General features: G+C 35.0%; 2 protein-coding genes across 3 annotated transcripts; one reads left to right on the plus strand and one right to left on the minus strand.

The window, feature by feature from the left end:
• Positions 1-12,680: 12,680 nt before the first annotated feature.
• On the plus strand, positions 12,681-15,875 carry LOC18051814 (probable inactive leucine-rich repeat receptor-like protein kinase At3g03770). Of its 2 annotated transcripts, XM_006445621.2 has the most exons (7): positions 12,681-14,153; positions 14,256-14,386; positions 14,508-14,754; positions 14,847-15,040; positions 15,140-15,189; positions 15,283-15,394; positions 15,493-15,875. In XM_006445621.2, the coding sequence occupies exons 1-7, from the start codon at positions 12,800-12,802 to the stop codon at positions 15,712-15,714; spliced, it is 2,310 nt and encodes a 769-aa protein (XP_006445684.1). In that variant the 5' UTR covers positions 12,681-12,799; the 3' UTR covers positions 15,715-15,875. The 2 variants fall into 2 exon arrangements, with proteins under 2 accessions (XP_006445684.1, XP_024047166.1); XM_024191398.1 differs by having other exon boundaries at positions 15,140-15,394.
• Positions 15,876-16,046: 171 nt separating this feature from the next.
• On the minus strand, positions 16,047-22,512 carry LOC18051816 (phospholipid-transporting ATPase 1). The gene is made up of 7 exons (XM_006445622.2): positions 20,275-22,512; positions 19,849-20,155; positions 18,518-19,226; positions 18,310-18,433; positions 17,970-18,189; positions 17,179-17,637; positions 16,047-16,528 (listed from the first exon to the last, which is right to left on the minus strand). Exons 1-7 carry the CDS (start codon positions 21,788-21,790, stop codon positions 16,309-16,311), a joined length of 3,555 nt encoding a protein of 1,184 aa, XP_006445685.1. The 5' UTR covers positions 21,791-22,512; the 3' UTR covers positions 16,047-16,308.
• Positions 22,513-24,935: the final 2,423 nt, after the last annotated feature.

Here is a 24,935-nt window from a genome sequence, read left to right on the forward strand (position 1 = left end):
TTTTAAATATAAAAAAGAATTTAAAACAAAATTTGCAGTTCTGGTGTAAAGAGTTCAAATCTCAAATATTTAAAATCAGGGTAATAATAAATGAAATAATCTAAAAAAAATGGTGAAAGAAATTAATTATGTATTTTTAAAAGAAAATATAAATTTTAGAAGATACTGTACGGTGGTCTTGGTGCTAAGTGCCAGTTTTGGTGTAAAGAAAAAGACATCACTTCAGCATCTTCTATTTAATAGTCCATCCTGTTTTATATGAACTTTATTAATTAGAATCTAATGTTGCTGTTTCTGCTTTGCTTTGGACTGATGCATTATGCTGAGTCGCTGACAACTTCAGTATACAATATTTCTTTTCCTTTGTATTTATTCAAGGAATACAAATTTATATTTTTTAAAAATCAGTGCTGAATGTCTTTACCTATTCACAGCAGTTTTTCAAATAATTGAAGATTGGTTTTTCAGCTAAGCCATTGGTGATAGAATATAGATGGACTACTTTGTGTAGTTGAAGATAGTAATAATGCGTTAATGCTTTCTCTTCTAGACCTAAGATAAAGAAATTTCAATTGTTGTGAGTTTAGGCACAATCCAAAGTGTTTTATTTCATTTTTCAATTAAATTTTAAATTATATGTGATTACAGATGGTGATGGCTATTTATAACCAATCAAATATATTAATTGGTCGTGAACTTAACAACACACTCTTTGAATTTTAAAGTATTGGATGTATAACACTTTTGTGAATTAATTAATGTGATGCACAATTCACAATATTTTTCAGTAAATGTGATGCATATATCACAAGTCATATAATTGTTTTTACAATTTACTTTCCAAAGTTATTAATGTGAAACACACATTACCTTTATAAAGAGAGGATATTCGCAATCTAAGCTCTCCCAAAGCTTTATCTCTATTTTCTTGGCTAATATCATTATATTTCTTTAACTTCTTAACATTTATATTATTTACATGCATGTCTAATACTTTCCAATTAAACCTACAAACAGGTTATCAGCAATACTGTACTCTAGTATAGGAAGAATCCTATTCCCTTATACTCTTTATTTTATCTGTTTATTCAATAAAACTATCTTTATACGTATGCTACATAGTTGCCATCAAATTAAAACTTGCACATCAAAAAATAAGGATGGCTATAATATTTCTATATTTATGAAATATTAAGATTGCTAGCAAAGTTTAAAGACAAAAGATTGAAGATGAAGGATTAAAGGATCAATAACAAATTGCCTAATGGAAGTACCTTTATCAATTAAGGGTACCTATTTGATTTTATTTACTTTGTTTATATACTTTTTATCCTGAAATTCAACATACATTTGTTTTGCTGTAGATATACAAACTTTAACTACATATTATATTTGTTCTGAAAAAGAACGATAATAATTTTTATTGGTTTTACCTCACCAATAATTATTATGTATTTTAAACCCCTAATAGGTTATGTGTTTACTACACTTTTTTTAAACTATTACATTGATGAGACAAGTTTTCCTCCATTAGAAGAGAGAAAAATGCATATTGGGGTAAGATATGATCTTTTTGAGAAAGTGTCAAGTATGTCTCGTTTATATTCTCAGGCCTCTCTAAATATAAAGCGCAGAAGGTAATTCATTTACAACAGATGACAAATGCACCTATAAATGTAGTAAATATAAGCAAGTAAGTTGCTTATGCTCCTAGCTAGGTCATTGTTCTTTAGGAATAATTTGAGTAGTTGAGGAATTGTCTACAACATGCTTGAAGTGTGATACGCTATTTGAAATACAAGTGTGCAACCCAAGAGGGGGGGTGAATTAGGATTCTGAAAAATTATTTGATTCTAAACAAATTATCAACCAAATCTAAAATGAATTTAATGGAAAAACACTTAAATCAATAACAATATAAAAAGATAAGGGAAGAGAGATTCAAACATGAAGATTTTTACGTGGTTCGGCCAACCTCACCTACATCCACGCCTCCAAGTTTTCCGGGCTTGAGGATTTCACTAAGCATGCCTCCAAGGCTTCAAATGCTTACACTTGACTTCTAAGGTGTCAATGAACCTTTACAACAAGAGATTATCTCCAATCTCTTAACCCAAGTGTATCCCAACACTTACAATCACTCAAAGTAAAAGATTGAAAATTGTTCTTCCCTCAAACAATATTTAAGATTACAAATCAATGCCCAATGTGTGAATAGATGAAGCAAGAATGTGTTTTTAAAGCTCTATGAAGATTGTATTCTCGAATATAAGCTCAATGGTCTTGTTGTGATCAATCTTGTTTGAATTTGAATGAGCTTATTTATAGTTGGAGCTGAAAAACTAGCCGTTACAAACTGTCTACCCGAAAACAGTTCGCCGTTAACCATTAACGGTTCACCGTTTAGGCTGGTCAAAAGTTACCGTTGGGCCAAATTTCAAATAAACGGTTTGCCGTTTAGAGTTAACCTTTCACCGTTAAATTCCAGAGACCTGCAAGATGAACATCAGTTATCCGTTTACATTAAACGATTAAGGATTTGCATGAAATGACCTCTCTGAAAATTATCGGTTAACCGTTTGTAATAAACGGTTAACTGTTTATTTTCAGTAACCTGCAAAATAATTTAGCCTTATCCGGTTTTGTTAAACGGTGCCAGAAGAGTACAATCTTTAATTCTGGATTTTATCGGTTAACCGGTTAAATAAACGGTTTACCGTTAAATTCCAGTAACCTTCCCAGCATTTTGTGTTTTCCATTTTTCTTAATCGGTTGGAGCTTAGGCAATATGTTGCTTTCTGGTTTTAATCGGTTAACCGTTTTAAAGAAAACGGTTCACCGTTTTAAAAAAAACGGTTCACCGTTTATTTCCAGAATCACATTTTAAACCAGATTTTGTAGAGAATCATTTTCTAATTTGAAAGTCCATCTTTTCTGAACATGATTGGAATGATTATAAGGCTTTCGTTTATTAAGGAATAGCTCCATCAAAAACCATTTAAAGTTTGTTATCATCAAAATCAATATTATTAACATATTCATGTTAACAATCTCCTCCTTTTTTATGATGACAAACTTCATTCAATATTTTGCTCCCCCTTAATATATGCTCCCCCTAAATGTATGGTCAAATTAAGAAATGTCCAATAAAAAGATTTTTGCTCAAGAAAGCATTTTTAAAAATCATTTTAAATCTCTCCATAATTATCTCCCCCTTCATCATCAAAAAGAAAATAGAGAAAGGAAAACCAGAAAGCCGTTAAAGAAGATACCCAGTTGTGGCGAGCGAAAATTTTGGCAGAGTTTCCCCTTAAAATTGAGCAAAACCACTAATACAAAATGAGATTAAAAACACTTCCAAAATATATTAACAACAACTCCATCATCTAACAAACCAACAACTCCATTAACCAATAAACCAACAATTTCATCAACCAATATCAAGTCATCCAACATCAAGAACATCACACAAACATGTCATCAAAATCCATCAGGATCAGATAGAGGTAGCAGTGTATATAAAAATATAAATAGCAACACACAAACAAACAAAATATGAAATGTATGTGCGAAAATAGAACTCAGAAACTATGGAGGTGGAGAAGATGTGCTCCCCAGATCATAACCAAAATAGCGAAGAAGAGTGCGTTGTCCAGCTATAAGCTCAAGCTGCTGATAATGCTCTGCTGCTGGAAGGTCTAAAAACCAGAACGTAGCTGCTGGTGGTCACGGGAAAAGGTGTCCAACCGATCGAGAATTAGTTGTTGGCGCTCCGAAATCCGGCGAACATCAACAATCAACTACTACACAACGTCTGAAGTAGGGGGCTGAACTGGAGCTGGAGGTGGCTCAGAGGCAGAGGACTGCTCAGGAACAACAGATGGCTCAGGAGCAGGAGGCTACTCGGGAGCCAAAGGCGGCTCGGAAGAGGAGGGAATGTCAGCATCCATCGCACGCTCCTCAAAGTCAGAGTCAACTGGAGGCCGAGGGACAAAACAGCGACGCAGAGGATGAGGATGAGCTCCTAATCTAAAATCTGGAAGCTTATCGAGAGGATAGACATCATTGAGCATCCGATCGTCCTCTAGGGCAATCAATGTATCCCGGTTTTTAGAGTTGTTTGTCTTTATCCACTCTCCATTCTTCCTAGAAAAATCAATACTAGTCATGGCCTCGGGACCAATCCGTCTAGTCTCTATATAACCGGTATCGAGAAGAGGCACCTTAAAGCGTCGCAGTAGCTTAGTAATGATACTGCCATATGGAAGCAAGCGGTAGTTAACCGCGGGAGTACTCAACATGTGCCGCACAATAACATAGCCGAGGTTAATGGGATAGCCTGAAATGAGACTATCTAGTAGGCCACCGTCCAACCTCGTAACCTCATCCGAGTGACCCTTCTTAGGTGTCACTATGTGTTGTAAAATAGAGTGAAGAATGCGAACTTGGAGAGGTAAAAGTTGAGACAAAAAATGTAGATTGCAGATCTCATCAGACAAGTCTCGGCGGCGACAAATATTACGAACTCCATCAACATGACTAAAATCGTCAAAAGAAAAGGCTTTCCTAGAGGTGTAAATGTCATGACCCTCACTAGAGATACCAAGAAAGCCAGATAGGTCCCCATCATCAAATTCTATAAGCACACTGCCGACTTGGGTAACTATCCTATTTAGACGAGTTGCGAAGATTTCCATGTTCGAATAAAAGACTCGCACTAAATTGGGATAAACTCAGTCATCAAAGTCAATGGCAGACTCCCAAGGCTGAAGCATATCCCTAATGCTTCTACCACAAACAACTAAGGTACTGAAATCATCTATTTCAACATAGGAAGAGTCAAGTACCTTACGACCATTGAAGCGATCCTCGAACCGCTTGGCCAAGGAAGGCATGGGGAAATGAATTCTTGCAAATTCAGAGACTTCCCGTGGTGGTATAGGATTCCTTGGAGGCATAGATTTCTCCAAGGGGGTGCAGCCATGGTGAAGAATAAGGAAGTTTGAAAATTTCGGGAGAGATGTGATGAGAAGAAGATGAACCGATTATTTGTTTAGGAATGAGTAAAGGATGTGATTTTGAGGCTCAATTTGGTTGAAGAAGGGCAAGAATCAGGTAAAAATTGAAGAAACCCGAATGACTGCACGTACGGTTTGAATTTGGGATTTTTCGATTTTAGGCTTGATTTGAAGATTTGAATCGGTGAAAGTGTTCTAAAGGTGATAAGAAATGATGTTGTAGGTTTGATTTGGCAAGAAAAGCAAGGAAAATGAAGATTTAAGGACAGAGGAAGCGTCGGCTGCGCAACAATGGCTGAAACGGTGAAAGGGCAACTGAAGAGGAAGAAGAAAACCTTTGAACAGTTTTATATTCACGAAAACGGTTAACCGTTTATTTAAATGGTTAAGGGGTAACCTCCAGAGGCTAAGGAATGGCAGACGGTAAAAGGTTAAACTCTTAACGGCTAAGGAGTAACTGTTAGAGGACTCTCTGTTTTTAATCGGTTTACCGATTGCAACAAACGGTGAAAGAGTAAAAAGACAGACATATAAACTCGTTTCTGGAATAAAACGGTTCACCGTTTATTGGAAACGGTTATCCGTTTATTTTATCTATAATTTCGCACATTTGATTTAATTTTTAGTAAGCAAATAATACATTCCAAGATCATGTAATTGATCTAAAAATATTTTATGAGCCATTTTAATGCATGATTCATGAACATGTATTCAAGCAATTAATTCATATAATCAATCAAGAATTAACAAAGCAAATACATCATTTGAATATCAAGCCTAAGCATTTCATAAATATTAAATCACCAATAAGTCAATTAATTCAATACACTCAATAGCATGAATAGAGACGTTAATGTGAAAATTTCATCATCCCAAGTTCATGCCGAATTTTGGAAAATTAATCTTCACCAAGGGGTTTGGTAAAAATATCGGCGAGTTGTTTTTCTGTAGAAATAAACTCTAATGCAATATCTCTCTTTTGAACATGATCTCTCAAGAAATGATGTCTTATTTCTATATACTTGGTTTTAGAGTGTTGAATGGGATTTTTTGAAAGATTTGTAGCACAAGTATTATCACACTTAATAAGAATTTGTTCTAGGTTAATACCATAGTCTCTAAGTGTTTGTTTCATCCAAAGAGCTTGCGCACAACAACTTCCTGCAGCTATATATTCAGCCTCTGTAGTTGAAAGTGCAACAGAATTTTGTTTCTTGCTAAACCATGAAACAAGTGAGTGATCATACCTCGATACATTTTGATATCCACTTTCTTACCTTTTTCATCTTTGTCAAGTTTGGTTGTTGTGCTCATTGGAGTGTTTTTGGTCTTTGAGTTATCAATGCCGAATCTTTTGAGTAAATCTTTTGCATACTTGGCTTGATTTATGAAAATTCCTTCCTGGTTTTGTTTTATTTGCCGTCCAATGAAGTACTTCAACTCTTCCATCATACTCATTTCAAATTCATTACTCATGCAAGATGAAAATTCTTGACATAATAATTCATTAGTAGAACCAAAAATAATATCATCAACATAAATTTAAACAACAAGTATGTCTTTCTCCTTATGTTTAACGAAGAGAGTAGTATCTGCTTTACCCATGGAAAAATTATTTTCTAACAAGAAATTCTTAAGCTTATCATACCATGCTCTAGGTGCTTGTTTTAATCCATACAAGGCTTTAAACAACTTATAAACATGATTTGGAAGTTTTTCATTTTCAAAACTAGGGGGTTGTTTTACATATACTTCTTCCATAATATACCCATTTAAGAAAGCATTTTTCACATCCATTTGAAATAAGATGAAATCTTTATGACATGCAAATGCCAACAACATTCTAATTGATTCTAGTCTAGCAACGGATGCAAAAGTTTCATCAAAATCAATTCCTTCTTCTTGGTTGTAACCTTGAGCCACTAATCTAGCTTTATTTCTTACAACCACACCAGATTCATCCATTTTATTTCTAAATATTCATTTAGTACTTATGACGGATTGATGTTTCGGTTTAGGAACTAATTCCCACACATTGTTTCTTTCAAATTGATTCAACTCTTCTTGCATTGTCATAATGCAAGATTCATCATTTTTCGCATCCGCAAAGGATTTTGGTTCAATTTGCGAAATGAATGCATTATGCTCACAAGTATTCCTAAGCAATGATGTAGTTGTAACACCTCGTGGGGGATCTCCTAAAATTACATCTTTAGGGTGAGAAGAAACATACCTTCACTCCTTGGGGAGTGTTTGAGAAGTACATTCATGTTGCTCCATATTTGTTTGCTCTTCTTGTTCATCCTCTTGATTTCTTTGTGGTGCATTCTCTTGATTATCCTTTGATGGTTCTTCTTGTGACTCTCCATCTACATCATCATAATTTATTCCTTTCTCCGCAGAGGAGGAGTTAGACTCATCAAATATAACATGCATAGATTCTTCTACAACTAGTGTATTTTTGTTATAAACTCTATAAGCTTTGCTTGAATTTGAATATCCAAGAAAAATACCAACATTAGATTTTGGATCAAATTTGCCAAGATTGTCTTTTGTGTTCAAAATAAAACATTTGCATCTAAAAACTTTGAAATAACCAATATTGAGTTTTCTATGTTTCCAAAGCTCATATGGAGTTTTGTTAAGGTTATGTCTAATCAACACACGATTTAAAACATAACAAGCGGTGTTGACGGACTCGGCCCAAAAATACTTAGGCAATGAATTTTCATTCAACATAGTTCTAGCCATTTCTTGAATGAATTTATTCTTTCTCTTAATAACTCCATTTTGTTGTGGAGTTCTAGGTGATGAAAATTGATGCTCAATGCCAAAATCATTACAAAAAATCTCAAATGCATGATTTTCAAACTCTCCTCCATGATCACTCCTAATGCATGCAATACCATACCCTTTTTCATTTTGTATTTTCTTACAAAGCACTTTAAAGGCATCAAGAACATCATCCTTATTGGCTAAGAATAATACCCACGTATATCTAAAATAATCATCCACTATCACAAATGCATAACATTTGTCATTTAGACTAGCATATCCAGAAGACCCAAATAAATTTATGTGAAGAAGTTGAAGTGGTTTTGAAGTAGAAATATGATTTTTATTTTTGAAAGAAGTTTTGATTTGTTTTCCAAATTGACAAGCTTCACAAATCTTATCTTTTTTAAAACCAATTTTTGGAAGACCTTTAACTAAATCATTTTTCGAAATTTTTGAAATCAAATCCAGACTTGCATGTCCTAACCTTCTATGCCATAACCAACTATCATCATGCAATGCCGAAAAATATTTATCAAGAGTAGATGCACATTCTATGTCAATGATATAAACATTATCACATCTATTCCCAACAAATAAGATCTTGCCATTACATGAATTCTCAATAACACAACTAAATTTATCAAAGATAACTTTATAACCTTTGTCACATAATTGACTAATACTAATTAAGTTGTGTTTCAAGTTTTCAACCAAACATACATTCTCAATTAGAGTTGAGGAAACTTTACCAACATTTCCAATTCCAAGAATTTTTCCTTTTGAGTTGTCTCCAAAAGATACGTCTCCACCATTTTCAATTTTGGTGAACCTTGAGAACCATGCATAGTTTCCGGTCATGTGCCTTAAACAACCACTGTCCAAGTACCATTTATTTTTCTTCTTCTTCAAGCCCTACAAAGAAAAACTCAAGTTTTAGGTACCCCAAGCTTTTTGGGTCCTTGAGAGTTAGTAGTGATTCCTTTTGGAACCCAAATGCATTTCATACCATAATATGCATTTCTTTTTATTGGACATCTATTTTTCATATGACCATCTTGATTACAAAAATGACATACAATCTTATGATCACTTGTGGAGGTAGCTTTAACAAAAAAATTCTTATAATACTTTTGCTTCAAGTTAGGCTTATACCCAAATACTCCTTTATCAAAAACACATTTTTATGAGTTAAGCATATTGTCCAACATCTTTTGCCCATTTGTAAACTTCAAGACAATCTCATTCAACTCATTACTCTTTTTCTTAAGCATTTGGTTTTCATTTTTTAAATCATCTATGTGTGATTCTAAATGCTTATGTGAGATGCTAGGTTTCTCATTTGATAATGCAATTTCATCATGCAATGTTTTGTTCTCTACTTCTAGGCATGCAATTTTTGCATTTAGAGATTCATTTTCATTTTTAAACTTTGTCATTTTCTTTTTAAGACATACATTCTTTTTACCAATCTTTATCAACTCATTATGCAATTCTTTAAAAGCATCATACAATTCATCATAGGTGGGATCACTTACCTCATTGAGATCATCATCCCCTCCTATTGCCATAAGTGCTAGGTTTGATACTTCTTGCGACCCTTCTTCATCACTTGAATCTTCCTCGCTATCATCCCAAGTTGCAACCATGGCTTTCTTCTTGAGTTTGTTGATGAGTGGGCACTCTGATCTTATATGGTCAGGCTTCTTGCATTCATAGCATGTGATTACCTCTTTCTTCTCCCTTTGGTTCTTGAAGTTTATGAAATTTCTTCGCTCTCTGGTTTTCTTGAAGAATTTTTTGAACCTCCTTGCTAGCATGGCCAGCTCTTCATCATCCGGTTCACTCTCCCGATCACTCTCATATTTTGAAGCTTTGAGAGCAATGCTTTTCTTCTTCTCCTCATGCCCTTTTTCTGCTGCCAAATCTTCTTCATATGAAATGAGAGAACTAATTAAATCATCAAGAGGTAAAGCATTTAAATCTTTGGACTCTTCAATAGCGGTTCTTTTAGGTCTCCATTCTTTTAGAAGTGACCTAATGATTTTCTTCACTTTCTCGCTATTTGAGAAGACCTTTCCTAAGGCTCCTAGGGTGTTTACTATGTCCGTAAATCTCGTATACATAGAGTACACACTCTCATTTTGTTCCATTTGGAACAACTCATATTGTCGAGTGTACCTACTGATTTTTGACTATTTCACTTGATTTGTGCCTTCATAGATTACTTCAAGTTTGTGCCAAATTTCATTGGCACTTTCACAACTAAAGACTCGATGAAATTCTTTCTTATCAAGTGCACAAAATAAAGCATTCATAGCTTTGGAATTTAGAGAAATTTTTCTCTTTTCCAATTCATTCCATTCCCTTGAAGGCTTTGGAATATCGTCCCCGACTTCATTTTTATTTAGGGGCAAAAACGGACGATCACATACAACTTCCCAAATTTCATAATCTAGTGCTTGTAAATAAATTCTCATCCTAGTTTTTCAATATGGGTAGTCATTTCCGTCAAAGAATTGTGGTCTAGTTGTGGACTGTCCTTCCCTAAAGGTTGAGTCATTTTGGGTTGCCATGGATCTTTTACTCTAGACGGTTAAGTCATAACAAGAGAACCAAACTCTGATACCAAATGAAATACAAGTGTGCAACCCAAGAGGGGGGTGAATTGGGATTCTAAAAAATTATTTGATTCTAAACAAATTATCAACCAAATCTAAAATGAATTTAATGGAAAAATATTTAAATCAATCACAATATAAAAAGATAAGGGAAGAGAGATTCAAACACGAAGATTTTTACGTGGTTCGGTCAACCTCGCCTACATCCACGCCTCCAAGCTTTCCGGGCTTGAGGATTTCACTAAGCACACCTCCAAGGCTTCAAATGCTTACACTTGACTTCCAATGTGTCAATGAACCTTTACAACAAGAGATTATCATCAATCTCTTAACTCAAGTGTATCACAACACTTACAATCACTCAAAGTAAAAGATTAAAAATTGTTCTTCCCTCACACAATATTTAAGATTACAAATCAATGTCCAATGTGTGAATAGATGAAGCAAGAATGTGTTTTTAAAGCTCTATGAAGATTGTATTCTCGAATATAATCTCAATGGTCGTGTTGTGATCAATCTTGTTTGAATTTGAATGAGCTTATTTATAGTTGGAGCTGAAAAACTAGCCGTTACAAATTATCTGCCCGAAAATGGTTCGCCGTTAACCATTAACGGTTCACCGTTTAGGCTGGTCAAAAGTTACCGTTGGGCCAAATTTGAAATAAACAGTTTGCCGTTTAGAGTTAACCTTTCGCCGTTAAATTCCAGAGACCTGCAAGATGAACATCAGTTATCCGTTTACATTAAACGGTTAAGGATTTGTATGAAATGACCTCTCTAAAAATTATCGGTTAACCGTTTGTAATAAATGGTTAACCGTTTGTTTCCAGTAACCTGCAAAACAATTTAGCCTTATCCGGTTTTGTTAAACGGTGCCAGAAGAGTACAATCTTTAATTCTAGATTTTATCGGTTAATCGGTTAAATAAACGGTTTACCATTAAATTCTAGTAACCTTCCCAGCTTTTTGTGTTTTCCGTTTTTCTTAATCGGTTAGAGCTTAAGCAATATGTTGCTCTCTGGTTTTAATCGGTTAACCTCACCGTTTATTTCCAGAATCACATTTTAAACCAGATTTTACAGAGAATCATTTTCTAATTTGAAAGTCCATCTTTTCTGAATATGATTGGAATGATTATAAGGCTTTCGTTTATTAAGGAATAACTCCATCAAAAACCATTTAAAGTTTGTTATCATCAAAATCAATATTATTAACATATTCATTTTAACACTATTTATGTTGTGTGTGTGTATTTGAAATAAGGTTTTTATTAATTGGTGATTTGTTCTATTAATTGGTCATATGAATCAGATTAGCTGAGTTTAGAGGATCAATGCATTTTCCGAAAGGAGGTTGAATATTAGTGGATTGGAATTACTTTGTGATATGTACTGTAATCTACCATTAATTTATCTATGGCGTTGTAGGCATTTAGGTCCTGTTTGGGATTAAGGTGCTGTAACTTTTAAAAGACAACTGTTGTGAAAAAAAAAAGTTATAATTATGAAACAAGAATTAATAATATGTAGTAAATATAAATTTTAAATAATAATTTTGACAAAATTATTAAAGATATAATAAATTTTATATTATACAAGTGAAAAATCATATCAATATAACTTTCAAGTTACAACAGTTAGTCTTTACAAAATACTTTAGTACTGTAACTTTTAAATTGCAGTTGCTCAACCTCAATTTCAAACACATCTATAGTCAAAATTAACTGTCAAATTGATGATACCATTATATTTAAATGCCAAATTGACGGAAGTAAGGGCGTGTTGCACATGATCAAAACATTTGGGTGCTCAGGGCACATTGTTAAAATATATGGGGTAGACGCTAAATTACCCCCATAGATAATATAAAGCATGAAGCACTCCACCACCAAATCTAAGGAAGATTTGGACGATGGTATATAATTGAGATTAATCTGTTCTTATTCACCTAAGATCGTGCGGCAATCTTAGTCATATTTATGATATATATATTTTTAATTGAGATATAAATTTTGTATCAAACTTTGGTTAAGTATTATTATTACTATTTTGTTTTAAAAAATAATTTTATAGATGAATCTGTGCACTTAATACTAAATTGCGGGGCTAATTTAATGAATTAATTCCAGATAATCAAGATTTACGTGTATTTAGTAATTGTCAATTGACAATTGTAGGTGTCTACTAAGTGGCACGGAATGGAATCTGGAGCAAAGCAATTTATGTTTCCAATGAGCAAGAACACGATTACACACACTAGGGTGAGAACAAAAACATGACTTGATTTGTATTGAAAGTTGTGTCTGCAGATACTATCTTTGACGCACAAATCTCTTAAAAACTGTATGCGTATGAATGCACATTCATTATTCTCAGTATTGTCTCCATGGCAAAACCAGTTGATAAGCTTCATCTTCTTGTGTTTATAATTCTCAGCATTATTGTTTCTGCTCCCCATTCAAACCAGCTTCAACTCTTTCAGTATCAAACCCTTGTGAGAATCCAGCAGCTGCTCAACTATCCTTCAGTTTCAAGCAGCTTTAACACCACCACTGTCACTGATTTCTGCAACATTGAACCAACTCCTTCACTAACTCTAGTTTGTTATGAAGATAATTTGACTCAGCTTCACATTGCAGGTGACAACAACAACAACATCAATGGTGGACTTGCTCATAATTTCTCAACTGACACTTTCTTTTCAACCCTTGGAAGTCTTTCCAGCTTGAAAGTCTTATCTTTGGTTTCTTTAGGCTTATGGGGTCCACTTCCTGGCAGCATTGCTCATTCATCTTCCCTGGAAATATTGAATCTTAGTTCAAACTATTTGAGTGGTTCCATCCCAGTTCAAATTTCTTCTTTGAGAAACTTACAAACACTCATTCTTGATGATAACAAGTTTACTGGGGCAGTCCCCAGTGAACTAAGTTTACTCCAAGTTTTGTCTGTGTTGAGCTTGAAGAACAATTCTCTAAGTGGATTCTTGCCAGTTTCTCTAACAGGTTTACAAAGTCTGAGAGTTGTGTCACTTTCAGCTAATCACTTGTCTGGGGAAATACCTGATCTTCGCAACTTGAAAAATCTTCGAGTGTTTGATGTGCAAGACAATTATTTTGGTCCTCGTTTTCCCAGATTGCATAAGAAAATGGTCACTCTTGTTCTCAGAAACAACAGGTTTCAGTTTGGTATTAATCCTGATGAATTACGCTCCTACAATCAGCTTCAAAAGCTAGACATTTCTCTAAATCGATTTGTGGGGCCATTTATACCATCATTGTTATCGTTACCTTCCATTACTTATCTTGATATCCATGGAAACAAATTAACAGGATTACTCCTGCAAAACATGTCATGCAATCCGCAACTTGCCTTTGTGGATTTATCTTCAAATCTTTTAACAGGATATTTACCTTCTTGTCTACAAGTGGAAGCAAAGACCAGGCTCGTCTTGTATTCCAAAAACTGTTTATCAAATGAAGAACAAGAGCAGCATCCTTCTAATTTCTGCCAAAATGAAGCTCTGGCTGTCAAAGTTTTGCCGCATAAACAGAAGAACAAAAGCTCTTATGCATCAAGTGTGGTGGGAGGGACTGTTGGTGGCATTGCAGTTGTTGGGGCTGTTCTTTTGGTTGTGAAAAAGGTGTACAATAAGAATAATAATAAAGTAGAAACAACTTCAACAAGGTTTATACTGGAGAATGTGTCAACAATTAACACAGTGAAGCTGCTTTCAGATGCCAGTAATTACATCTCCAATCCATTAATTCCTTCTGTTTCTTTTATGCATGTTTCATTATATGTATTTGACATATATGGTTTCTAATACTTGTATATATTTGCAGGATATATATCGGAAACAATGAAGATGGGAGCTAGCCTCCCTGCTTATCGAACCTTTACTGTCGATGAGCTTAAGGAGGCCACTGATTGCTTTGATTCTTCAAGTTTCATGTGTGATGCTTCACATGGTCAGGTGTGTATTTCAAATTTCATCCGAAGTATTGGATTGAAAGATCAAGTGTCTTTACATTTTGATGATGTTGCTATAAGATTAACTTATTTATTCTGAATGTTATATGCACCTTTAACATCAGATTTACAAAGGAAAGCTCACTGATGGCACTCTGGTTGCTATTAGAAGCTTGAAAATGAGCAAAAAGAGCAGTCCACATATGTACACCTACCACATTGAGCTGATTTCAAAACTCAGACATACCAATTTAGTTAGTGCTCTTGGACACTGCTTGGACTTCAGTTTGGATGATCCAAGCATAAGCATTATATATCTTATATTTGAGTATGCTCCAAATGAGACGCTAAGAAGCTCCATATCTGGACCTGGTAATGTGATATTGATTTTCCTTCCCCTTATCTGTTGTCGATGACCCTGACAATAACACATTTTACATCTTTATCTAAACTTTGTTTGGCAGGCTACAAGCTTACTTGGGTCCAACGAATAGCAGCTGCAATAGCAATTGTAAAGGGTGTCCAGTTCCTGCATACAGGGATTGTGCCGGGAGTCTTTTCAAATAATCTCAAGATAACAGATGTTTTATTAGATGAGAATTTTCATGTAAAAATCAACAGCTATAACCTTCCTCTTTTAGCTGAAGCTAGAGGCAAGGTATGGATAAGATATTAATATGTTTGTGTCTCATTCACCACACGTGCTGCCGTTCATATCAGTATTTTTGAGTTGATCATATGCTGCTTAAAATTTCAGGGCAGTGCTGAAGTTTCTTCTCCTGCAAAAAAAACAAGTGTCTTGGCAAGGTGCATAATACATTTTTACCAACTTGCATATACGATGGTGTTTATCACAGTGCCTAGAATTTACTTTGTTACTTTGTGTCTATGTGTCTGCAGGACAGAACAGGATGACAAAAGTGATGTTTATGACATAGGAATAATCTTAATCGAAATCATTGTGGGAAGGCCTATCACGTCCGAAAATGTTGTTGTTCTTGTAAAAGATCTTGTGAGTGCTTGTGATTCTACAATTTAATTCTCCTATCAGTTCTTTGAAACTAAATTTTAATTTTACTTCTTGTAAGCAAACTCTTGTTTCTTATGCAGCTGCAAGTAAACATAGGGACTGATGAAGCTCGAAAGAGTATCGTGGATCCTGCAGTTATGAATGAATGCTCGGACGAGTCATTGAAGAGAATGATGGAGCTGTGTCTGCGATGTCTGTCCAATGAGCCAAAGGATAGACCTTCTGTTGAAGATACTTTGTGGAATTTGCAGTTTGCCACCCAGATTCAGGGTCTGAAAGAGAACAATCAGGAGGCACTGTAACTATGAACTCGGATCTATGCATCAGAGAATGTGAAGAGCAACATATGTAGACCTACGTGAATATTTTAGGCATATTTAAGCATCTGTATGAGCTTCTTCTAATGCTCCTGTCAAGTGTTGCAAATATACTTCCAATGACAACATAAACGGAATTTAAGGCAGCTTTTCGGAGCTTAACGGAAGCAATTTCAAATGTCCATTTGCTGCAATAGACGTTCAGAAGAAGAAATCTGTTGTGCTATCAGTCTGCATGTCATCTCCTAGTTAGATACAGCTGGTTGGTTGAAAGAAATTAGTAGTTTAATACAAGAATTTGTAGGGACGAAAGGATATCAAAAGCAACTTGAAGCACATAATTTCAACTTCATCTACAAGGTTGGTTGTAGACAATGCTAATATACATTGAATAATTTTGTGATACAACAAATTTTGTGATACAACATTGCCAAAAATACAACCTAGGTATACAAACTCGAACTCTATCCTTCGGATAGCAAATAATGAAAACCGGCTACTGTAGAGTGGTTCCCTGAAGAAGCCAAAAGAATATGATATGTTACAAAAAAGGGAGGGGGGAGGAGGCAAAATCAAATTTTATCTTTGGGGAGGATCTAATACTGGATTCATTTCTATTTCTCCGGCTCCACGCTCCCTAAGATTCCCTACCTTCTCGGCTTCTCTTGCAATCTGAACATCGCATGGATAATAGTATTGATAGAGAAATTTTACAAGAAAACGTGGAATAAGTGCTGCTACAAGAATAATCATCAAGCAAAACCAAAACAATCGTGTCTTTGCAACCTCGAAGAATGCCCTGTCAAATTATGCAGGAGTCGAAACTTCAGTTGTTATATACAAGGGTGATGTGAAAAAAAATTGAACAAAATTCACAGCATGCATAAGTGAAGGCTATTAAGGATACAGTAAAATGCATGTAATGAGTGAAACTAAGTAAACAGTGGTAGAGGTTTCAAATATTAGGAAAAAGGAGAATTCACAAACGAGATCAAGTACTGGAGTTCCCCCCTTGGCTTTCGTTCTTAAAAGAATTTAACTACTTATTTTTCTTCTTTTATCTGAGTCTTTGAGATGGATGAGAAGGAAAGGACAGTCTACTTCTGAGCTGGTGCCAAGTGCAGTTATTGCCCCAGGATAGTCAACATTAGTTAATGCCTTAATGACCTAACCAGCCATAACGATGAAATCCGCCATAGAACCAGTCGTTCTTGGCAATTGGTACGAAATTAGTGGCCAATGCCTAAAGCTCTACACGAGCACATGTTCTTGACACAATCAGAACAGAAGTAGAGAAAACCTAACAGTTTTCTTCCAGATCTATGAAAAAATATGATTCTTCCTGTTGATGTCTTAAGAGTGCAACAACACAAATGGTACACGCAATTATGCATATGTTGAAAGGAAACACCTAACAGTATATTCCAAATAGCAGGAAAGAGGGCATACCAATAACCGGGTAATGAAGGTACAGCATCTATTATCATGACACAAATCAACGTTGCAATTATAGATCCCCAAATGACTGCATGAGTAATCCAAGTCCACCGGATGACATCCATAGCCAAGTGTATATTAACCAAAATAACAACAGCAAGTGTCCACAAATCCCCTATACTTGATACATCAATGGTGCTGTCCCAGTACGCTCCAAAAGGAATAAAAAAGATCACCACACTTTGCCACAATGTATCAGCCATTGTCAGCCAAAACAATTTTGTGTTATAGCACTCTTGTCTGTGCCCAGCCCCATAGAGCTGGGGATTCTGTAGAAGAGTCCTTCTACTAAGGTCCTTGTCAAGTATAGCAACAACAATTGTAGGCAAAGAAGTGTAGATCACAGAATATAACACACTGCTCCACTCATTAATTGCAGTTGTCAAAGTGAAAGCAGTAAATAGCACATACCTACACAACAGATGAGGATATTAGCAGCCATGAACTACTTATTATAAATGACATTATTCACAAAGCCTGATAATTAATTGTAACATTCATTCTTGTAATATGGCAGACAAGGAGAAGGGGTACAAGAAACCTATGGACCTATAAAGGAAAGAAAAAGCCTATTATGTAAAACTGAGCAGTAGACAACTGAAATAATTAAATTATTCCTTCTTATTAACACAAGAAATTCAGGCGAAGATGAAGATTTATGATGAATTTTCAGAATTTCTTGATATTTAGATTTGCGGATAGAGAAAGTAGCAAGATCATAAAGTTGTCATAAAATTACTCACCAAAATAGAACAAAAACAAGCACTGCATTTCTGTAAAAGTTGTACAATATCATGTAGCCCATCCGCTGATAATTCCAATGCCCATGGACCAACAAAAGTGTAACTAAGAATCTAAACTGCCCCATTGCAAAATCCGATGACATTACAGCTTGCCGACCCTCTTGGCCGCTTATGCCAACTCCAACATCAGCCATTTGAATCATTGAAACATCATTTGCACCTGTTAAATATTGCAATAGACATTCTCAAATCAGCCGAAACCACCAATTGGTGAGCTGAAAATTTGTAATATTGTATAGAGAGCTGATGGTTTTAAGAAAATGAAGGGAATTTTGATTACCATCCCCAATCGCAAGGGTCATGTCTGATGTCCTGGTCTTTACAAGGGCAACAATCCCAGCTTTTTGCAACGGTGCTACTCGGCAACAAAGTACAACAGAGCAGTCTCCAGCTAATTGGAAAAGCTGCAGTTCAAGATGATAAAATCTGGATCAGGATATGAGATATCATGGAGACACAAATAAATGGAAAGGATGGTCGTTCCATACCTGTTCATCAAGTTCACTGTCTAGAATATAAACAAGGCTGGTACCATCAATAATCAAGGCCAGTTGTGCAACACCAGCTCCAGAACTTCTTTCAGAGTTGTGTGAGACACCAGGCACGGTCTTTAGCTTCTTAGACATGGCAATGGCATCCTCTAAACTCTTTCTACACAATTCCTTTGAGTTGCTATTAATTATAACTTGTGTCATCTTGCTTGTTAGGAGTTTTGACGAGTAGCCAATAGATATGGCAGTTTCTTGCTTGTCACCAGTCAAAACCCATACTTTAATACCAGCTGCTCGAAGTGACTCAATAGCTTCTGGCACCCCTTGTTGTAGTTTATCTTCAATACCTGAGGCACCCAGTATGCAGAGATTGTTTTCCACACTGCTAGCAACCTTGCGAAGTAAAGCAGCCCTACCAAACAAAGCATTGCTAGCAGCCTCAAAGGAAGACTGCCACTGCTCAAATTCGGAAGCACTCAGTTCTCGCATACCAACAACGAGTGTTCTCAAACCCAGAGAGGAGTAAGCATGGAGATGGCTTTCAGTTCCCCTTATTACATTCATATTCAAAGCTTTAGCTATCACACTAAACATAGATGTGTCAGCACCTTTTACAAAGAGCGTCACAGTCTTGTCAGGGAGCCCCAAAATAACCGACATCCTCTTCCGGTCACTGTCGAACTCATGTAAACCCAAGACATTGAACCTGCTCTGCCCATAAGAGGAAATGAAGCAAAATACAATAAGACCTATAACTTGAATAAATTTTAGAAAACAAAAACTGGAAACAGTAATAAACTATAATGTAGTACAAAATTAGAAACACTACTACCCTGCAGTTAGCTTGTAGAGTCCACCACCAAAAAAGGATCTCAATCCATCAGTCCAACAAAGGACAAATAGAAAAAGAAGATCCTGGAATGATCCCACCTGGAACTCCAACGTTTTCCCACCCAACCCAAAACCCCTCCCAAAAAACAAAAGGGCTTATAACACATTTTCACATGATAGGGAAAGATTTTGTACTCAGCTATCAGGCTCCCACAAAGATGAAATTTATACAATTACACAATTATACATAGATTATTTTGTCTGTTTGAAGTGAGACCTCCCCCCCTCCCCCCCCACCACCAACCCCCCCTTAAATGCTAACCTTGAAGCTACAATAATGATTCTTGCTACCATCTTCTGAGGTACTTAGACAAATTACGTTAATGCTATGCAAAATTAGAGTTTAGATGTAGTGGTCATTGTGAAAGTAGGTTCAGTGATGATAATGGTGATTACATAAGGGTAGCAATAAATTAAGGTATAGTGTCAGAAATTACCTTTGCCTTTGACCCTGAATATCAATAACTATATGACCCGAAGTTCTTTCTATTAGCATAAAACCATATGCAGCAGCAGCATAAACTAACGCTTGCTCATCTGGAGACTCCCCTTGGTAATCTACTAATTTAACATTCGGATCAGATGTGTCGACAACAAGAGGCACAATAGTATTACAAGCTGCCAATGCAAGGAAGAAGTCATAGACATGTTTGCCTTCTTCTGTGTTCTTTCCACTTCTTGATAATTGTAAAAGATGAGGATCAACATTCACTGTCAGCTTTGGTTTCAAAACTTTTCCATCCACTGAATATCAAAGAACATAAAGAAGAAAGAAAATAGTCAGATTTTGTAAAGAATAACAATAAATAAATAAATCAGAAGTTATGACTATAGATATACTGCCAAAACTTAAGTTGCATTACCTTGCACAGTGTAACCAACTTCCTCACTGTGAGAACGTGCATTGCCACCACTGTAATCTATCCCCCAAATGCTTGCACATCGAAATTCCATCTTATTCTCAGTAAGGGTACCAGTTTTGTCCGAAAATACATACTTTATTTGTCCTAAATCTTCATTTATATTTAAAGCCCTGCACTGAAATCTTGAACCCGAGGCCTCATCATACATGTGGGAATCTTGGATCATGAAGTATGCCTGGCCAAGCCGGACAAGTTCCATAGATATGTACAAAGAAATGGGGATCATGACCTGAAACACTATAACTGACATGAGGAAGGTGAAAAGAATCTCCAATCCCCATCCATAATACTTATAGTTATCTGGTTCACCCTCCTCAGAGAAGTCCTTTCTCCTATAGTAAGGCATGTAGTCCAATTCATCATTGTGACGTTTCAGCCAAACAGCAGCACAGATGGAGACAACTGTACACAAAGCAACAAGGAAAAAAGAGAGCTTGATGATCTCTGAGTTCATATGCATCTCAAGCCAGCTCCTCTTGGATGGAGCTCCTGAGCTGTTAAGCATAACTTTTGTCTCCTGGCCAGCATAAACAGCTACGCCAAGAGCCCAAGAGGTATTTTTCAGCTCACAGCCTCGTAAAAGAATATTTGAAGGTCCAAGGGACAGCCGTTTCCCATCAACTTCCATATTAGCATGAAATCCATATATGTTCCTGTTGGGCTTCTCACATTTAATCAACCCACTGATAGTCTCCTTTTCAGGAACCTTCAAAAGAGTCTCTTGCTTTGCGTACCGAGTCTTCAAATTCGACTCCCCATCCAAATTAATTGTCTGCAGGTATGCAACCCCAGTGGGATCACTAGTAGAGAGCAGCACCATATCACAAGGAATAGTTTCATTTGTCTTGATTTTAATAATTTCCCCGACCCGAATATCCTTCCATTTCTTTTCTTGAAACTGATTATTCACCAGAACATTTGCCAGTCTATTGTTCTCAATTCTATCTGACCTGTGCCTTCTATAATCCTCATAAGCATCCTTGATTGCTGTAACCGACAGGACAAAGGCTAATGGCAAAATAGAAACTCCCCGTCCAAAAACTGCAAGCTGGGGAAGCTGATTAAGCACAGCAATCACAAGGAAATATATGTATGCAACTCTGTGAAACTGTTCAAATAAATTTCTGGGAATGAATGTAAGGATTGAATATTTTCCAGTCCTAATTGAATTCCCAGCAAATTCAAACTTTTCATTCGACTTCACAGGATCATTTATATACACAAACCTAGCATCCTCTTCACTGATCTCCTTCTGCGACATACTAAGACCCTCAGAATCACCACCTCGTGATCCATACCTAACAGGCTTTGATCCTAAATCACCCAAAGTCACTTCCCTTATCGAATTCCCACGGGAAGCCCTGGATTGACTAGAAGAAATGCTTCGCCGGGATGATGAACTGGTATTTATCTCAAAATGTGGAACAGTGCTCTCAGTCGAATTATTTAAATCCATCCCAAGATGCCTATCAAGATTCGCACCCCCAACCCCTCCACCTCAAAAAGAGAAGATTGCACTAGAAATCCAAAACAAAACAAAGACTCAACAAGCTCTTGAGAATCAGCCACTTACAGAGAGGTCGTGATCTAGAGATCAAGGACCTCATTAATAACAACTCAAAAGTCAACAATCTACAAAATCATGAGATACCCAGATGCAGATTTGCTAAATACAAACAAATCCCAGAACTCAAACAACTGAACAAAGCTAACCCAAGTAACAAATCTTTAGCAAGATTACAAAAAAGTAACAAAAACAAAGGGGTTGCGAGAACTTACTTGCGTGTAAAGCAGGTTACAAAAGAAAAGAAATACGTCAATATTCTGATAGTTGTTATCAGGTTCTTTTATAGTTGTTGAATTTTGCGAATGAAAATGTAAATGGAGGAGAAATTAAAATGGCGAAAAGTCAAAGGCAAAGGCATACAGGATACTCGTTGTTTACAAGAAATGAGGAAGAGTCGTAATGGGATGGCGACAATAACAAAAACAAAACACATGTTGTCTGATTTCAGAATTTTTTTTAAAATCAAACATAAAGAAAAAGTATACACAGAAGAATTAGTAGTTTGATCTTTGATGTCAAAAATCAAACAAAATGTTCTGTTTCTAGAAGCACTTGGACTTGTCTGCTTTCCATTTCCGCTTTGCTTATGTTTTGGTAGTTGTTTTTGTTTAAATAATATTTTATTATATGATATCTCATACAATAATTTTCATGGGTGTCTGATTTTGACCAGTTGAATGAATCATGGAGAGAAGGGTCTTCATTTCATTTTCATTTTCATTTTTCTTTTGGGTAATAACAATCGGTTTCTTATTTTTGTTAAAATCACTCGCATGAATCTAGTTTCTTTGAAACCTTCACATCAGTCCAATATTCCCCAACAATACAAATGATAATGGAATTTCAATACAGAAGGTTTGAGTATATGTACACGTATGGATTTTTATATAGTACTAAAGCTAGGTGCATATATGGGTAGGACTCATGGTAACTCCCATTGCACATGATAATAATAGTCTACAAAAGGTCATTATAGACCAAAATCTAAACAAATCAATCATGTTGAAAGATAATGTCTAAGGGGAAAAAAAATTACTTCTAGATCACTCGTATAAATTTCCTTATATCTAATTCAAATTTGTTCAGGTGCATTTTAATTAAGATTCATCTTAAAATTTAATCTAATTATCAATAAAATTAATGACTAAGACATAGCGAGCATCTTGAGAGTTTCAACTTGATTCATCTTAAAATTTAATCTTAATTAGATAGGCAAGTCTAGTTTACAAGCAACTGTGGAATGTCTTCCTGGATCTCTACTGGTGTGTAATGCTAGTCAAGTTATAGAAACTTTGACTATTATGAGCTTGTTTCTAATGGCGGATCCTTTATTTTAATGAAATAATAACCAAACTAAAAGACATATAAACGTGAACTCCAATGCATTAAAGACAAAATAACCTTAGAGTGTGTAATTTTTTTTATTATAACATGGGATTTAAAAAAAATAAAAACTCGAAAGAGGTATAATACATTAAATGAAAAATAAGGTATAGAGTTCATTTAGTAATAACATTGCCAAATACAATCCTACAGATAGTCTTTGAAATAGCAAACTATAACAAGATTAAGCAAATTGGTATTTGAGCTTTACCCAAGAATAATCAAGTACAGACTTCTTAATTTCTGATGTGGGAAAATACCACCATGTCAAATTCAAAAAACTCAAACTAACAGTGGCTAAAACGCCGTTACTTTCTCTATAGATATAGAAATAATGAAATCACATAAATTTTATTATGGTTAAGCAATTGAGCCATTTAGTGCAAAGTTGTCAATGAGGAAAAAAATGTTACTTTTCAAGTAAGAATAAGCAGCAATTGAGTCATATTCTAACCACAATACAAATTTTAATAGCATAAGTAATGACATAAAGTTATGCATAAAAAGAAGTTTTGATTCTCAATTGACATAGTAAAGCACCCAAAAAATGTTCTATTTTATCTTCTGTAAATAACACTGCAAGAAGCAGGACTCGTATTGCCTTAGAGAGATCATCAATTGCTTTAATCGAAGAAAAAGATCAAAAGATATCATAAAATTGTAAAGATCTTTAGAGAAGTGTAAAGAAAATTGCTCAAATTAAATAAGTTATAAATAAGAAAAGAGTCAAAAAGGCTTATAAAACTCGGACATAATTTATTCAAATGAGAGATTTAACTCAAATACTGATGTTTAATATGTGTAACTAAAGGTTGAATATTTTCAAACTTTAACTTATTTCTAACCTTCCAAATATAATACAAAATTATAAGGGAAGACTTCAACCACATATGAGATGCATGAGAGTGAAATTGTGGGATTGGTCTTATACTCCAAAATAACATAAGCATTGACTTAAAGAAGAAAAATAGTATATATTTGTGATTTCAAAAACTTATAGGGTCCAGGTGATATTAGTGCTTTAAAAAAAATCTCCTTTTCCCTCTAAAAGATAATTGAATACCTTCTTTGATGTTTCTTTCTTTATTAGTGTCTAATTTTGGCACTTTGTTTAATTTTATTTTAGTTATGATTTCAACCACTACAAGCCGGCACGTCCCTGCTTCAGTTTTAATAGCTTGCTTTTTTGCAGATGCTTTGATTGCGATTCTGAATGACTTTAACCTACATTTTTATTTATTTATTTATTTATTACTATCTTAAGTAAGTTTTCGTTGATGGTTCCCTTCTAGGTTTTTGTTGGGTTTACATTCCCAAAATGTCCTCGAAATATGTTATTTCACCTATCTGCCCAAAAGAATTGGCGAAGTTGATGTGTTTAAGATATTTGGAATTAGACGCACTCATTCAAATTTTAAATTGATAAAATGTCCATAGTGTAAGTTCTAAAAAAATAAATAATTTGGTCTTTGATAATTATTTGATATATGACATTGATAATATGATTAATTTTTCAATCAGAGATCTTGACTTTAATAAAATTAGGAATTAGTTAAAAAATAAAATAAACACAAACTCAAATGCACTATCATATAGTATATTAATTTTATTTTTATTTTTTAGTTAATCTCTGAGTTTATTAAAGTCAGGA

Source organism: Citrus clementina, unplaced genomic scaffold, assembly GCF_000493195.1.
Source record: "Citrus clementina cultivar Clemenules unplaced genomic scaffold, Citrus_clementina_v1.0 scaffold_2, whole genome shotgun sequence".
NCBI classification, from domain to species: domain Eukaryota; kingdom Viridiplantae; phylum Streptophyta; class Magnoliopsida; order Sapindales; family Rutaceae; genus Citrus; species Citrus x clementina.